Here is a 16,760-nt window from a genome sequence, read left to right as displayed (position 1 = left end):
GGCACGTTCTAGAATTATTCAAGTCTCTTCCAAACGAACCCTGAGATGTTTAAAGGAGAGTCAGTTAGTGCATTAATTCAACTGTTTCAAACAGAACTACATCAAAGCAATGAGTTATACTACCCTCCTTCCTCCTCAAAGTATCACCACTCTCTGTCACAGTGAGATAAAGAACTTCTCCTGATACAACTTATTATTTGCCTTGGGATTCTGTTTAGAAAAATTCATCCCTGAGATTTTACCCAAGAAGGTCCCCTTTGCTCAAGTACCAAAGAAGTTTTATTAGCTGGTCAGCCTCATAGTTTGGTTCCCAAAGTGAGCATTCTGGTGAAATCCTAGCTAACCAGAGAGCTCAAATTCCAGCAAAATTTAAACTATCATATATTTAAATAGAATCCTTCAACATCTCAAATGAAAAACATGGTCACTGTCCTTCTTCATGAAAACAAATGAACTGTAGTATTTTTTCTTAAACTAACACATAACATCAACTTTAAAAAAGTAACATTAGGAAATCAGAAATAACCTCTTCTCTTACCTCCACCACTGTAGTTTCTGCAGCTTTGCACATCGGCAAGTTGAAATTCCTTGCACTTTTCCTACAATAGGGGTGAGGGAACAGGAAGTGTGGAAAGAAGCCCAAAAATAAGTGTCTCTCTCAGCTTTAATTACAAATTAAAAGAATTTCTGTAATCTAAGACTCTGTGAATCTTTTTAAGAGTATATCGTATTTTCTATAAGTTCTATAGCTATTTTATATATAAAAACAATGCAATGGCCACTTAATGGAATCATATCACATTTATGGGGTTAAGAGAAAGAACTATTTTTCATTTTCAACATATAATTATATACAGAAAAATAAAATGGATATTAAAGAGTCTAATTTCTCTAAATCTTTTAACTGAAATGCTACTTTGTTTCTGTAGTTAATATTTCACTGAACTTGCTCTTGTTAAACATTCAGAAAAGTAGCAAGTGCTTTATCTGAGAAGGTATAGTAATTATACTCTTATTAAAGAGAAATCTATTGCTGAAATTAACTGAAACATTCATGGGTAATTTGTGAGTCACTTATAAAGATCATTCTGGAGAACCAACTTCCAATGAAATTTTTGAAACTACAACCCCCACATCAGACCCTGAGGTATAAAAAGAGGGGGCCAATTTTGCTGATGCTTCTGCATTCCCAAGTTCCTAAATTCATGCACTTACTCTAATAATAAAAATTGAAATGTGTTCTTGTTTCTGAGAGTGTAAATTGAAAGGAAAAATTCTTTTGTAAAGAGGAATAATTCATAGCTGTGTCTTAACAGCCCTTTGTGCTAGCAATGTTTCTTTCAGTTGGATTCAAGGATAGGTGTGTCCTTGAGAGAGGAATATCTCTACGTACTTTCACAAGCTACTGTGTTGGATTCCATCAAACATCCAGCATCAAAACTCCAAGGACGGAGTGGCCTGAGGAGCAGGTATGCAGGGCCCACCCACTCTACCAATGGCCTGTACCAGTTGTCCCACTAATCATGAAGGTCAGCCTAGAAGTCAGGATTTTAAGAATCTAGGCCACCTGACCACTGGCGACAAGCACTCTCATTTCACATCAAAGCTCAATGGCTACTGAGCAGAAACCACAGGCATAAAGTCTCTGCTCAGAATAGCCCTTGTGCTGTCTTTAGACAACAGGTAGTAAAGCACAGGATAAACTCATGGAAATATTTTAGGAATTCATTTTCATTTGCTACTACACAATTTCATTAATCTTCAAAAAAAACTAGTTTCAACAACATTACACCAAGGTGTCAAATAAAGGTAGACAGCATTCAGTGTCCTCTGTAATTGCTGAAATTAGTTATAATACCAAAAACTGACTAAATCTGGGGACTTCCCTAGCAGACCAGTGGTTAAGACTCCGCATTTCTACTGCAGGAAGCACAGGTTCGATTTCTGGTCAAGGAACTAAGATCCTAAGTGCCGTGGCCCCATCAAAAAAACAAAATCAAACAAACAAACAAAATTGGCTAAGCTCAAAAAATCAAATACAGTATATTTAATATCATATAAAGTGTTAGTCACTCGGTTGCGTCCACTATTTGTGACCCCATGAGCTGTAGCCTGCCAGGCTTCTCTGTCCATGGGATTCCCCAGACAAGAATACTGGAGTGGTTAGATATTCCCTTCTCTAGGGAATCCTCCCATTCCAAAGACTGAACTCTGGTCTCAGGCATTGCAGGCAGATTCTTCACCATCTGAGCCACCAGGGAAGCCAATGTCATGTAAGATCTTCAGAAATGAAACAGTAACATGAGAGTGATCACTGATAATTTAATTGTGATCATACCAAAGCTGCATTTGGTAAAGATTCTTTAAAAATCACTAACAAAAAGCAGGAAACGGACCATATTATAAAAAAGAAAACTAGTTCGGTAACCTAACAGGTGAAGTCTTCAAAATCAAACATTTTGAAAGCTTTTATGAGTATATTCAAAGGTGGCACAACTTTCAAAACACAACTACATAATACCTAAGTCCAAGATACTGAAACTTGGTATTTAGTATGCTTAGCATAATCAAAAGATGTTGAAATCTATTAAGTGGCTTAATCTATCTGTGGCCATCCAGATAATGAAAATGAAAGCTAGGCATTATTAATGTTAATCAACTTTCCAAACATCATCTTTATAAGCATTTTCTAGTAGACACCAACAAGCTTGGAAAAGAACTGACCTAAATGCTTATTAGCAATATTTTTCCAGAATATCAAACTAACTTGGGTGTTTTAAGACAATGCATATAAATAACAATGTCAAAAATATAATTGTGTGCTTCTGTCAGCTTTTCTAAGTATGTCACAACACTGTACTTAGTCTTAACCACTAAAGTACATGGGACAAAAGTATATGTGACTATATACAAGACTAGAATAGATTCAGATAGTTAAACAGTGCACCACGGGCACCAGTCAGAACAGATGTCCTCAAGTGCACCAAACCAGCATGGCCACACAGCAATGGTTCTGCACACACCTACACACACACACACACACACACACACACACACACACACACACACACGATTGATTTTAAGCAATTTTTAATATAAATTTTTAAACACCAAACACATCAAGATATCCATTTTGTAATCATAATTTCGAAAACATAAAGTTGCTAACAGGCATTACATTGAACATTTTTTAAAACCATTGTACTACCTGAAAATCACGTTTCCGGCTCGGTCCGCCTTCCAGGCTTTCACCAAAGCAAAATCCCCTGTGATTGCTTCCTCCAAGATAAAATGCTGACCTTTAAACTCCCTCACCTGCAAGAGACAAAGGGCATCGTCAGGATCTCCACAGGGCTTGGTTGGTTGTGATACCTGGTCTGATGTGTGTGCATGTGTGTGCTCAGTTGCCCAGTCACATCTGATTCTTTGAGACCCCATATACTGTAATCCACCAGGCTCCTCTGTCCATGGAAGTTTCCAGGTAAGAATACTGGAGCAGGTTGCCAATTCCTACTCCAGGGGATCTCCTCTACCCAGAGCTCAAACCTCCGTCTCTTGTGTCTCCTGCATTGGTAGGCAGATTCTTTACCACTGAGCCACCTGAGAAGCCCCGCTGGTTACTTACTTGTCTAAGCGTAACTTACTTATTTTCTTATGTGTATTACTAAACTATTAACTTCCCAACCCAGAGGCAGGTGGGTTCTTTGCTGCTGAGCCACCTGGGAAGACCCACTTGCTCTGACAGAGACAGATAAAAGGGATACAAGCCTAGTTAGGGCAAGAAGGAGAAGATCTAAACTGAGACTTTTTATCATACTAAATGGGTGTGGAGGGTAGTTTGGGGATGATTCAAGTGCATTTTATTTATTGTGTACTTTATTTCTATTATCATTACATCAGCTCCACCTCAGATCATCAGGAATTAGATCCAGGAGGCTGGGGACCCCTGGACCAGGGTTCACTCAAAGTGGTGAAGAGGAAACTAAGGGAGCAGCATGTGCAAAGGCCCAGTGGTAGGAGAGCTCGGTAACTCTGAGGAACTGAAAATTCTACATGCTTGTGTCATAGACTGCATGTGTTAGCACTCACTTTACTGTTTCTGTGAATAAGTTACATACTGACATGAAAAAGGCCCCTCTTTCCCTCCACTTTGGCCTCCATGGTGGCTCAGACAGTAGGAAATCCACGTGCAACATGGAAGACCTGGGTTTGATCCCTGGGTCGAAGAGGTCCCATGGAGGAGGGCATAGCAACCCACTCCAGTATTCTCACCTGGAGAAATTCACAGACAGAAGAGCCAGAGGGCTACAGTCCATGGGGTCACAAAGAGTCCAACCCAGCTGAGAGACTAACACTTTCAGTTTCCCTCCACTCTAGAAAAAAACTATATAGTTGCATGAAACGGGCAATGCATTATTTTCCTACCTAAAATAGTTTTAAAAATCCATTCCTCTCTCCTAATTAATTCATAATCATCTGCTGGGATTTTTATTGGGATTCCTAGAATTTATAGACTAATCTGGAGAGAACTGATACGTATGCCATATCCCACCTGTGAGCGTAATATAGGCCTATATTTTTTTAAGTCTTCTTTTACCTCCTTCAATAGTTTTATAATTCCCCCCCCAAAAGTATATACTTCCTAGGTTTACTCACAGGTGCTTCATGGTTTTTGATGGCCACTGTGACTATTACATTTTATTCTATTACACCTTCTTTTCTGTCATTACTGGTCTAATGGAAGGCTATTGATTTTTGTATGTTTATTGACTTTTAATTCTACTCCAAATGGAAGAGATGGGGAGAAAAAGCATAGAGCAAAACTATGCTGTAGCATTTTGTTCCCTTTTTCTTCATGGGGACTTAGCTCTGGGAGTTGAAACAAACAGAGGAAACAAAATCAACATTACACTCCCATCACCACACGGGATGGAAGCCATTTGAAGGCTGAAGTCCATTCTCATTCCTACTGCGCCTCCTAGTGGAAAAAACTGCATGCATTTTACAGAAAGTTTTGAGAGACAGTTTGGGTACATATACTTTTCTTAAACTATGGTTTAAAAAAAGAAACGTTTTTTAAAAATTATAGTTAATTTATAATATTGCATTAGTTTCAGGTATATAGCAAAGTGATTTAAATCCCAGATATGGGATTCAGATATCCCATATGTGTACATATATGGGATTTCTGGGTAGCTCAGCTGGTAAAGAATCTGCCTGAAATGTAGGTGACCCCAGTTCTATTCCTGGGCTGGGAAGTTCCCCTGGAGAAGGGATTGGCTACCCACTCCAGTATTCTTGGGCTTCCCTGGTGGCTCAGACAGTAAAGAATCCACCTGCAATTTAGGAAATCTGGGTTCTATCTCTAGGTTGGGAAGATCCCCGAGAGGAGGACATGGCAACCCACTCCAGTATTATTGCCTGCACAGCACATGTATACATATACATATACATATACATATACATATACATATACATATACATATACATATATATATTCTTTTTCAGATTCTTTTCCATTATAGGTTATTATAAGATATTGAATAAAGCTCCCTGTGTTACAGAGTAGGTTCTTGTTGTTTATTTTTATAATAGTGTGTATATGTTAATCCCAAACACCTAACTTATCCCTCTCCCCCACTTTACCCGTTGGTAACCATAAGTTTGTTTTCTATGTCAGTGAGTCTATTCCTGTTGGGTAAATAAGTTCACTTGTATCAATCTTTTAGTTTCCACATATGTGATATCATATGATATTTTGTCTTTGACTGATGTCATTTAGTATGATAATCTCTAGGTCCATTCATGTTACTGCAAATGGAATTAATTCATTTTTATGGCTAAGTAATATTCCATTGTATATATGTACTACATCTTCTTTAACCATTCACCTGTCGATGGACATTTAGGTTGCTTCTGTTTCTTGGCTACTGTAAATAATACTGCTATAAAACACTGGGGTGCCTATATCTCTTTCAACTAGGGTTTTTATCTTTTCCATATATGCCCAGAAGTGGGACTGTTTTCCACTCTGGCTGCACCAATTTATATGCCCACCATCAGTACAGGTTCCCTTTTCTCCACAGTCTCTCCAGCACTTATTTGTAACCTTTTTGATGATGGCCATTCTGACCAGTGTGAGGTGATACTTCATTATAGTTTTGATTTACATTAAAACAGAAATCATTTCTTACAGAACAGTTTCCTTAAAGGTATTATATGATACATTATGTCAGAAAAGATTAATGAATTTAGGGAATTATAGATGAATGAGGATCATATTAATATGAACTTAGATAAATTATATGAAGGATATTTGTAAGATACACATCAATAGTTTTTTCAGTTCAGTCACTCAGTCATGTCTGACTCTTTGTGACCCCATGGACTGCTGCACGCCAGGCTTCCCTGTCCATCACCAATTCACGGAGCTTGGACACACTCATGTCCGTCGAGTCAGTGATGCCATCCAACCATATTATCCTCTGTTGTCCCCTTCTCCTCCTGCCTTAGTTTTTTTAAGTCTTATGAATTTCAGTCATCACTAATGATGACAGTTGAGTCTTTTCCATGCAGACCTAGAAAAACACATCTAAATATATGCCAACTCAGGGCAAAGTAAAAACACTGGCATTTTTTTCAATTCCAATTATATAACTTCCTGAAGGGGCTACACATCAGCAGTTGCTAAGTGTTAGCTATTTTAAAATTTAAAAACAGGGACAGAATTGGTTTTGTCAAACTAGCTATTATACTCACTTGAGTCACTCATTTCACAATCTCCATGGTCTCATCTTTCCATCCTTTCTTGAATCCACTCCATTCAAATTTTCACCATTCCAGAAAAATCCTCTGTTCCAAAAAAATCACCCTTTAAGGTCACCAATGACCTCCACATTTTCAGCTGCAATGGTCAACTTCCAGTCCTACTACTCAACTCCTTCACTCTCTGACACAGTTGATCACTCCTCGCTTTGTAAAAGTTTCCATCTTCCAAATCACCTCCCCTGGATCTCCTCTTTACCTACTGGATACACTCATTTTATTCACTGCTCCTTTTCCTCTTTTCAATCTTTAAATGCCAGGCCTCTTCTAAACCCTTAAATGCAAAAGAGGTGTTCTCTGCACTCCAGCCTTCGTCACTCAAGCCCCGTGGTTTTAAACACCACATGCTGATAATTTCTGGGTTGGGAAGATCTGCTGGAGAAGGGATAGGCTACCCATTCCAATATTCTTGGGCTTCCCTGGTGGCTCAGTTGGTAAAGAACACGCCTGCAGTGTGGGAGACATGGGTGCGACCCCTGGGTTGGGAAGATCCCCTGAAGAAGGGAAAGACTACCCACCCAGTATTCTGGCTTGGAGAATTCCGAGGACTATATAGTCCATGGGGTTGCAAAGAGTCAGACGTGACTGAGTGAATTTCACTTGCTGATGCCTCCAAAGTTCCTATCCCAGCTCTCAACCCTCCCTGAGCTGACCTAAAGCCTACTGAGTAGCTCCTCTTGGAGGCCAATGAATCTCTTAAACACTTCAAGTCCAGAAAGAGCTCCTTGTTAATTCTCATACTTGGCCCATCTCAATAAGCAGCATGCTTGATTCGTGTCTTTTCTTACTCAGTAAATCGTGTTGGCCCTACTGTCAGTGTATTTCCCACCTGCAACCACTTCTCACAAATTCCACTGTTACCACCTCAATCTAAACCACCTTCTAATTCCAACTGGATTAGTATTAATACAACAGCCCCTCATCTCTCTTGCTGCTTCTGCTTCTGGGTCTCCGACAAAAAAACCCACTCCCAAAAGCCACAGTGATCTTTCCAAAATGTAGCTGAGATCCCATCACTCTCCCACTTCTATTCAACACTCTCAGCCCCTCACTACACTCAGTGAAGTCCAAGTTCATGTGACCTGGCTCCTGCCTCTCTTCAATCTCCAATCCTACCACTCTCTGCCTCATTCACTCTGTTCCAGTCTCAATGCCCTGCTGTGGCACACCCTCGGCAAGCCTGCCAAGGACCATGTCCTTCCTCTTTCTTCTGACTAGAGCACAGCCTACAATCTTCACCCGGCTCATTCTCCTATCTTATTCAGGTCTCTACCAAACATCACGTCTCAGAGAGGTTCCCCTGACCCGGCCTGGAACACACCTTCCTGGCCACTCAGCACCCTCTCTGCCTTTGCCCTACTTGATTTGTTACATTATGCATTTGTCTCTTCATTCCTGGTCAGTTCCCCCACTACAGGGGGACTTGGCCTAAAGGACTCCTTTTTCCACCACATTTGGACTAGTGCCTGGCAAACAGAAGGAACTCTGATAACTATCACTAATCCAAGGAATTCACTCATTTCCTCTTCCCACCATAATCAAGGAAAATAAAGTTGGCTAACAAGAATCATTTCTAGAGATTATCTGTTGTATTCCCAGGGATTCAGACAAAATTACCAAACTGCTAGATGCCTACACCTGACTCCAGGCTGAAATGAACCCAGGCATTCAGGACAGATTCTAGTCTATCCTTTGTTTTCACAGGGTGAGTTAATGATGTAACTTCTAGCAAGTTCTCAAAGCATTCACCAGATTTTGCTGGCTATCCTGATCTATATTAACTAGGATCTACCTTAATAATTAAATAGGTTCCATCTTGATAATTAATTAGGTTCCTGTCTTTTTCTTTGCGAAAACATTTTAAACCTAATTAGGCAAGAAGCAAGATAGAGTATAAAAAACGTTAACAAAAGCTTTGAGTCAATATAGGTAACCCTAAGCAGAAAAGGCACAGCTCCAGATGAAGGATGCTGCTGGAGACAAACATGGGACAGCAGGGGGATGAGAGTAATGACTTTTATCTTCCCTCAAAACCCCAAGGGGCACAGCTAACATCCCTATACGAAGAAAGGTAACAAGAGCCCTTGATATACTAAGTTCTCACTTCTCTAGAGATAAGTTCAGCAGTCCGTGACTTTTGTTAACTCTCATGAGCCATGTGGGCAGAGAGAAGGGAAAGATACCAAAAATGCAGCAATGAGATACTGGCCTGTGTCATTTTAAAAACTGGCTCCTGAATATCTCAAATACCTATATCTAGAGTTCTATTCTTTTCTAATGTGTGAGGAAAGTTACCTAGTATAAAGATACTCCATCCTATCCAGCACTTTAAATAAAACTAAGTTATTCAGTCTAAGGCTCAAATGTGTCCAGTGTACAAAATGAAGGATAAAGAAGATAATATAAACTTGGTATTTATTCTACTCATATTATATATTTATAACCATTCTCTGCTTTTTAAGATTATAGACAAATTTGTGATTTCTTTAGCTTTTTTTCCCTTCTTCAATCATATCCAGAAGGGGCCTGAACACGAAGGGTTTAATATCATACATATTATGGTATTAAATAAAGTAGTTGTATTTTATTTTCCACATAAACATAATCAGCAATTATACACACTCCTAAATGTCTTAAAACCTACCATAAAACTAACCTTGACTCTCATTTCTATGGATTAATTTCTTTCCTTCTCATTTGTTTATTCTGGTTTCTCTACGTGACTTTAATTACTAGCAGATGTTCAGTTTTAGCTAGAAATTGTACCTAGCATATGTATGTTACTAAATGAATGTGTTTTATTCTCGCCCAGATATGATTTTATACTTTTTTACCCAATGAGCCCACCTGGAATCCGTGCGTCTTACCTCTCTCGGCTTACTGGCAATGGCAATGCTGCCATCTTTGTTGTATTTGATTGGTGCCCCCCCCTCTTGCACCAGAGTCCCATACCCTGTGCTGGTGTAAAATGCAGGAACTCCAGCCCCACCGGCACGAATCCTCTCTGCAAGCGTGCCCTACAAGTGAGCAAAAAACACTGCATCAAAAGTCCATTAAGCACACTTCTGTCTGCGGACACAAATACTTAGCCACATGGTCCCTGCTCTCTAGGTGTTTATTCATCTAAACCACCCCTAGCAGTGCATATTGGTCTACCTCACTAACACTGCAGGCTAGAAGATCAATGCAAGGCAATGACTGTCTCTCTAGACAACAACCTCTCTATTTTTAATCCTTAATTTGTAATGGAACTGCTTATTTGTATACTCATGTTTTCGGTTTCCATGTCTCCACTGGCTTCTCAACATCATATTTTACAAGTCTATTTGTAATATTTTAAAATCAATTTTCAAATCTGAAGTATATAACTTTAACTGTATACATTAAAAAACATACAATAAAATATCGTGTTTTACTGTGTGCTACATGTAGGTAAGCCTGAATCTTATCATAAATAACAATATCATGATTATATAATAATAATGAAAATTTTCCAGTTATTTAGAATGTATTCTAGACCTTCTCTTAAGTATTTTATCTACTATGTTATCTAATTAAGGAAAAATACAAATGACAAAGACTACAACATACAGCTAAACTGGTTTTTAAAAAGCCAAGAGAAATTCAAATTTTGTTTCAGAGTAGGAACAGCTCTAGGAAAAATGTCTTTGTATCATCTTCTGATCACTTTGTCTCCCTTTAGGTACTAGTCATTTCAAATCTAATTTCCCCAGCTGTCTCTCACCACCGCCTGCCTTTCCACCCAGTTTTCCTACTGGGAAATAACGCTGGCCCTAAACACTTGCAGACACAACCCCTAACATGAAACCTCTTGTTAGGTCTAGTTACATCATATTCAGTTCAGTTCAGTTCAGTTCAGTCGCTCAGTCGTGTCTGACTCTTTGTGACCCCATGGACTGCAGAATGCCAGGCCTCCCTGTCCATCACCAACCCCCAGAATTTATTCAAACTCAAGTCCATTGAGTCGGTGATGCCATCTAACCATCTCATCCTCTGTAGTCCCCTTCTCCTGCCTTCAATCTTTCCCAGCATCAGGGTCTTTTCCAATGAGTCAGCTCTTCACATCAGGTGGCCAAAGTACTGGAGTTTAAGCTTCAGCATCAGTCCTTCCAATGAACATTCAGGACTGATTTCCTTTAGGATGGACTGGGTGGATCTCCGTGAAGTCCAAGAGACTCTCAAGAGTCTTCTCCAATGCCACAGTTCAAAAGCATCAATTCTTCGGTGCTCAGCCTTCTTCACAGTCCAACTCTCACATCCATACATGACTACTAGAAAAACCGTAGCCTTGACTAGGTGGACCTTTGTTGCAAGTAATGTTACAAGTCTTCTTTTTAATATGCTGTCTAGGTCGGTCATAACTTTTCTTCCAAGGAGTAAGCATCTTTTTATTTCATGGCTGCAGTCACCATCTGCAGTGATTTTGGAGCCCCCAAAAATAAAGTCAGCCACTGTTTCCACTGTTTCTCCATCTATTGCCATAAAGTGATGGGACCAGATGCCATGATCTTTGTTTTCTGAATGCTTTAAGCCAATTTTTTCACTCTCCTCTTTCACTTTCAATAAGAGGCTCTTTAGTTCTTCACTTTCTGCCATAAGGGTGGTGTCATCTGCATATCTGAGGTTATTGATATTTCTCCCAGCAATCTTGATTCCAGCTTGCGCTTCTTCCAATCCAGCATTTCTCATGATGTACTCTGCAGATAAGTTAAATAAGCAGGGTGACAACATACAGCCTTGACGTATTCCTTTTCCTATTCCCTGGTGGCTCAGACAGTTTAGTGTCTGTCTACAATGTGGGAGACCTGGGTTCGATCCCTGGGTCAGGAAGATCCCCTGGAGAAGGAAATGGCAATCCACTCCAGTACTATTGCCTGGAAAATCCTATGGACAGAGGAGCCTGGTAGGCTACAGTTCATGGGGTCGCAAAGAGTCGGACACAACTGAGCAACTTCACTTTCACTTTTCCTATTTGGAACCAGTCTGTTGTTCCATGTCCAGTTCTAACTGTTGCTTCTTAACCTGCATATAGGTTTGTCAATAGGCAGGTCAGATGGTCAGGTATTCCCATCTCTTGAAGAATTTTCCGCAGTTTATTGTGATCCATGTGGTCAAAGGCTTTGGCATAGTCAATAAGGCAGAAATAGATGTTTTTCTGGAAATCTGCTTTTTCAATGATCTAGCAGATGTTGGCAATTTGATCTCTGGTTCCTCTGCCTTTTCTAAAACCAGCTTGAACGTCTGGAAGTTCATAGTTCACGTATTGTTGAAGCCTGGCTTAGAGAATTTTGAGCATTACTTTGCTAGCGTGTGAGATAAGTGCATCATATTCAGACTAGATAACTGCCTGACTAACCAGCAGTGAGAATAGGCTTGGATATTAATGATGGTGAGTTTAATATTGTCCCAACCTGAAAACAAGGGTCTACTTGAACTGGGACCTTTAACTATATTGGATTGGCCAAAAAGGTTCCTCAATGACAAACTTTTCAATCAGATAGGAAAGGAAATGGTAGATAAAGTGAGTGGAAACTTGCTAGATTAACTGCAGTCATTGCTTCCTTTGTTTCAGTTCCCTGGAAACCTGGGCTCTGACCCCAGCATTTAGTCTGTGATGCAGACAGTTTTACTCCCCTCCATGGGCTTCATTTTCCTGATACATCTCAGCAAGACCAGATTCTGCACAAATTTCTAATTCTACGATTAGTAGGAGTTGACTTGTAGGACAGTCTTCAAACATTTCAGCAAGTGCTTTGCATATGCCACAGTGAAATACACATTCCAGTGCCAAATTTAACATTTTATCCTGAAGCCTGGATATCTTCACTAGAAATACCTTCTTTTACAGTGCATAGCAACAAAACATTAGTCCTCTAGCAGACAAGAGGTGTGACTTATAAACAAGTTTTCTTGGTTTGGCAAAAGAGCATTCTCTCTTACCTCTCTTACACAATGAAATTTCTAGAAGGAAAAAGGTAAACTTCAAAATAAGTTTTTATTATTAAAAAAAAAAAATTTTTTTTTTTTTACCTGGGGTGTCAGCTCTACTTCTAATTCGCCACATAAATACTGTCGTTCAAATTCTGCATTTTCTCCCACATAGGAAGAGACCATGCGTTTTATCTGCTTGGTTCGAAGTAAAAGGCCCAAACCAAAGTTGTCAACCCTAGAAAGAATACACAAGCAGCTTACAATCAAAAGGACATCCAATGGAACACTAACATCCTCACATTCAAAAACTTGAGATTTTATTTGACAAATCACTGACATTACTCCTAACAACTTCCTTTTCTCCCTCCTTCAACTTCACATCCTAATCCTTCTCATGCCAACAAGTAGTCATTCTCGCTCACTTAATTCTTTCCTAATTCTCGTAATGTGTCATTTCCAAGCCTATAACCTCCCCCAGGCAGTCCAGACACAGTGAACACCTTAAAGCAGTCCAGGTAGGTACCTGTCAACTTTCTGATAGATTTGTTTCATAGTCCAAGTCTTCCAATACTGACTCTAACAACATTTCCCACTGACCATGGGTGTAAGGAAAGAGGTGCATAAGAGAGTTCCCTGACGGTCCAGTGGTTAGGACTCGGCACTTTCACTATGGTGGCCAGGGTTAGATCCCTAGTTGGAGAACTAAGATCCCACAAGCCATGAAGTGTAGCCATATATATATATATATATATATATATATATATATATATATATATATACACACACATATATGCAGATTTTATTCTTACCTGAAGAAACTTGGCTGCCTATGTGCTCCATCAAGTCCAACTCTTTTGTGACCCCATGGACTGTAGCCCTCCAGGTTCCTCTGTCCATGGGATCTTCCAGGCAAGAATACCGGAGTGGGTTGCCATTCCCTTCTCTAGGGACTCTTCCTTATCCAGGGATCGAACCCACGTCTCCTGTGTCTCCTGCACTGGCAGATAGATTTTCTAATACTGAGCCACCTGGAAAGCCCTTCCAAAGAAAACTAAAGCCTAAATAGCAAGTATTTTCAGGAATGCAGTTTTGAAATGTGGGAATTCCCTGAAGATTAATAATATACTTGTCCACTAGAAGGCTCCAAATCACTAAAGAGCCTCTCCGAACACTGATTATGCACAAGGCTTTACACTTTTTGTTTATTCCCTTCTCCCAAATGGCAACCCACTCCAGTATTCTTGCCGAGGAAATCCCGAAGACAGAGGGACTCGGTGGGCTACAGTCCATTGGGTTGCAAGACTCGGACATTACTGAGCACACACAAATACACACAGACATTAAACAATTTCCCAGTTCTTTGGGTAAACAATTCTAGTCCCCTCAGTTTAACTCTACCTACAGCCTTCTTCACCTCACCTGATGGCAGCCTCATCTTACAGATCTTCAGAACAAAACTCAGGGAGTGATTCCTGACATACAGGTTCCACGTCAGCTCTACTGGAAAATCCTGACTCTGCGTTCAGTATCCACCCAGAATCTGAGCATTTCTCACTCCCTCTCTGGAACTGGCACCATATCTTGCCCGGGTACCACAGTAACCTTCCCTGCTTCTACTCCCGCCCACTACGATCTACTCACAAAATGATAGCCCAAACGACAATATGTCAGATCATGTCACTGCTCTGCTTGAAACCCTGCAGTTGTACCCATTTACTCAGAGTAAAAGTAAAGGTCTCTCTCTAGAGTGGCCCCCTAGGATGGGCTGAAATGCCCTTTCACACCTCTGACCTCACTCCTCCCATTCTTCTTTTTGCTCAATTCTCTGCCTCTGCTGGCCTCCTTACGGTCCCTCAAATACACCAGGCATTCTGCATGGAGGCCCTTACACTGGCCTTTCCATCTCTCTCGGAAACTCTTTCCCCATATAGGGTTTTACATAAACATCTCTTGACATCTGTCAAATAAGTTTATTGCTTGATTTCACTCTCCCCTCCTCACTGGCTCTTTAGTAATAAAAATGAAAATCATTAAGTCTTCAAGCTGGATATTTGCTATGTGTCCCTCCAGATCCATTCTTCAACCTCCAGTCTGCCCTACGCCTAGGGGGGCTGCCCTGTGTAGACTGAATCATGGGGTCCCCTGCCCTCTGGCTTCTGACTGAGTCCATCCACTTCTGATTGGGTCCAGCCAATCAAAGTTACCACCAGGAGGATCAGGGGAGTGAGGGGAGAGTGATGTCAGGACTTCTGTTCCCTTAGCTCTCTCCCTGGCACCTGAAGCACACTGGATACACCTCTCCATAAGACTTTTTTCTGGGTTCTAACAGCCCCTATCCCCGCGAACCTGTCAGGGCCAAGGCTGGTGGTAACAGCTCTCCACTGTTACTAACTCTAAGGTTCTTCAATACTCATGTTTGCCTTCCCTCAGCCCTGACTCTTCCTTTAAAAAGAGTCTCTTCGGCAAATTCTCTCAATTATCTAATATAACAATACCATTGATATCATCTGGAGCCCTGTCCAAATAAAGTTATTTTAATAGTAAAATAATCTATGAATGTGGCTATAACCCATTTGCTTTGTAGTTTTAAAAAATCTGAAACTCCCTCTAAGAATAGAGGTCCATACCATAATACAGAATACAGTTGGCCATTCACTGACTTGGGAATTTTTCCAACCACTCTTTCATTGATCTCTATGTGGTCTTCCAACCCATTACACATTTGAACTTATCTCTGTTTGGAAATAACCTCTCTGTATTTGTTGATCTTGGCTCTGGACATCATGTGTATTTGGCTATTGGTTTGTTTCTGGACTAGCAAGCTGGCATAGCAACGCAGCAGAGCGTAAGATACTCAGCTGAGGTTACCACCTGACCAGGTACAAATTTAGTGTTTATGCCTCAAAAAACGCTGCTAGATAGCTTATCATAAGAGTGTCTTTCCTAGTTTCCCTGGTGGTCCAGCGGTTAAGAACCCACCTTGCAATGCAAGGGACACCTGTTTGATCCCTGGGCCAGGAAGACTCCCCCCTGCCATAGAGTTACCAAGCCCACCCGCCACAACTCCCGAGCCAGTGCTCTAGAGCCCGAGAGCCACAACACCTGAAGCCAATGTGCAGAAACTACTGTAGCCTGCCTGCCTAGAGCCCGTGCTCCACGAGGGAAGGCGCCACAATTAGAAGCCCACACCCCACAGAGAGCAGCCCCCACTCACTGCAACTGGAGAAAGCCCTTGTGCAGCAATGAAGACGCACCACAGTCAAAAGACTAATAACAATAAAATAAGTAAATAAATCTTAAAAAAAGAGTGTCTTCCCTGCCATCTACTTTCCAGTTCACAAATTCAGTAAATATGTACCCCTTATCTACCGGGTATCAGACACTAATGATAAAAAAATGAAAAGGGAAAGGCCCTCACACAATTTAAGAAAAAAGAAAGACATACGTAATCTTTTGCTAATGAAAAATCTACTATATTCCTAATAGAGAAACACACATATTAAAGCATCTTGAAGCTCTCTGGTATTAAAGATAATCTGAATGAACTTTCAAAGATATTATCTACTTAGTGCCTTTAGTAGCCATTATTTTTCTAGCATACCTAAAAAGAGATCTGACCTTTCTCCTACAGCACCACAAACGCATGTTAAAAAGAGTCTAAGGCCAAGAATTCATTAGAGAGGTATACTAATGTAAAACAAATGTATATTTCATGGAAGATATCAATGTACTGCAAATATTTTTCATTTTCTGAATCTCAAATTTCATTTTCTGAAATCTCACTGACAATTCTAAAATAAACCATCAAAATAAAACTCTAATAATGAAATTGCAATCAATGATGCAATCAACAAGGGGTTAATTTCCAAACTATACAAACAGCTCATACAACTCAATATCAAAAAGCCCAAACAATCCAATCAAAAAATGGGCAGAAAACCTAAATAAACATCTCTCCAAAAAAGACAAGCAGCCAACAGGCA

The 16,760-nt window shown here is 40.2% G+C and overlaps 1 protein-coding gene across 1 annotated transcript in view; it reads right to left on the bottom strand.

Annotated features, from left to right (window-relative positions):
• OXCT1 (3-oxoacid CoA-transferase 1) overlaps nt 1-16,760 on the bottom strand; it is a 154,534-nt gene that overhangs the window by 119,262 nt on the left and 18,512 nt on the right. Inside the window, exons 4-7 of the mRNA XM_013972785.2 lie at nt 12,877-13,012; nt 9,693-9,842; nt 3,209-3,315; nt 539-599 (exon numbers count right to left, since the gene is read on the bottom strand). Coding sequence (XP_013828239.1) covers nt 539-599; nt 3,209-3,315; nt 9,693-9,842; nt 12,877-13,012 — 454 coding nt within the window. The remainder of the gene's footprint in view (nt 1-538; nt 600-3,208; nt 3,316-9,692; nt 9,843-12,876; nt 13,013-16,760) is intronic.

The sequence above is a fragment of the Capra hircus genome, chromosome 20, assembly GCF_001704415.2.
Source record: "Capra hircus breed San Clemente chromosome 20, ASM170441v1, whole genome shotgun sequence".
NCBI classification, from domain to species: Eukaryota; Metazoa; Chordata; class Mammalia; order Artiodactyla; family Bovidae; genus Capra; species Capra hircus.
This window is presented reverse-complemented; position numbering and strand designations above follow the sequence as displayed.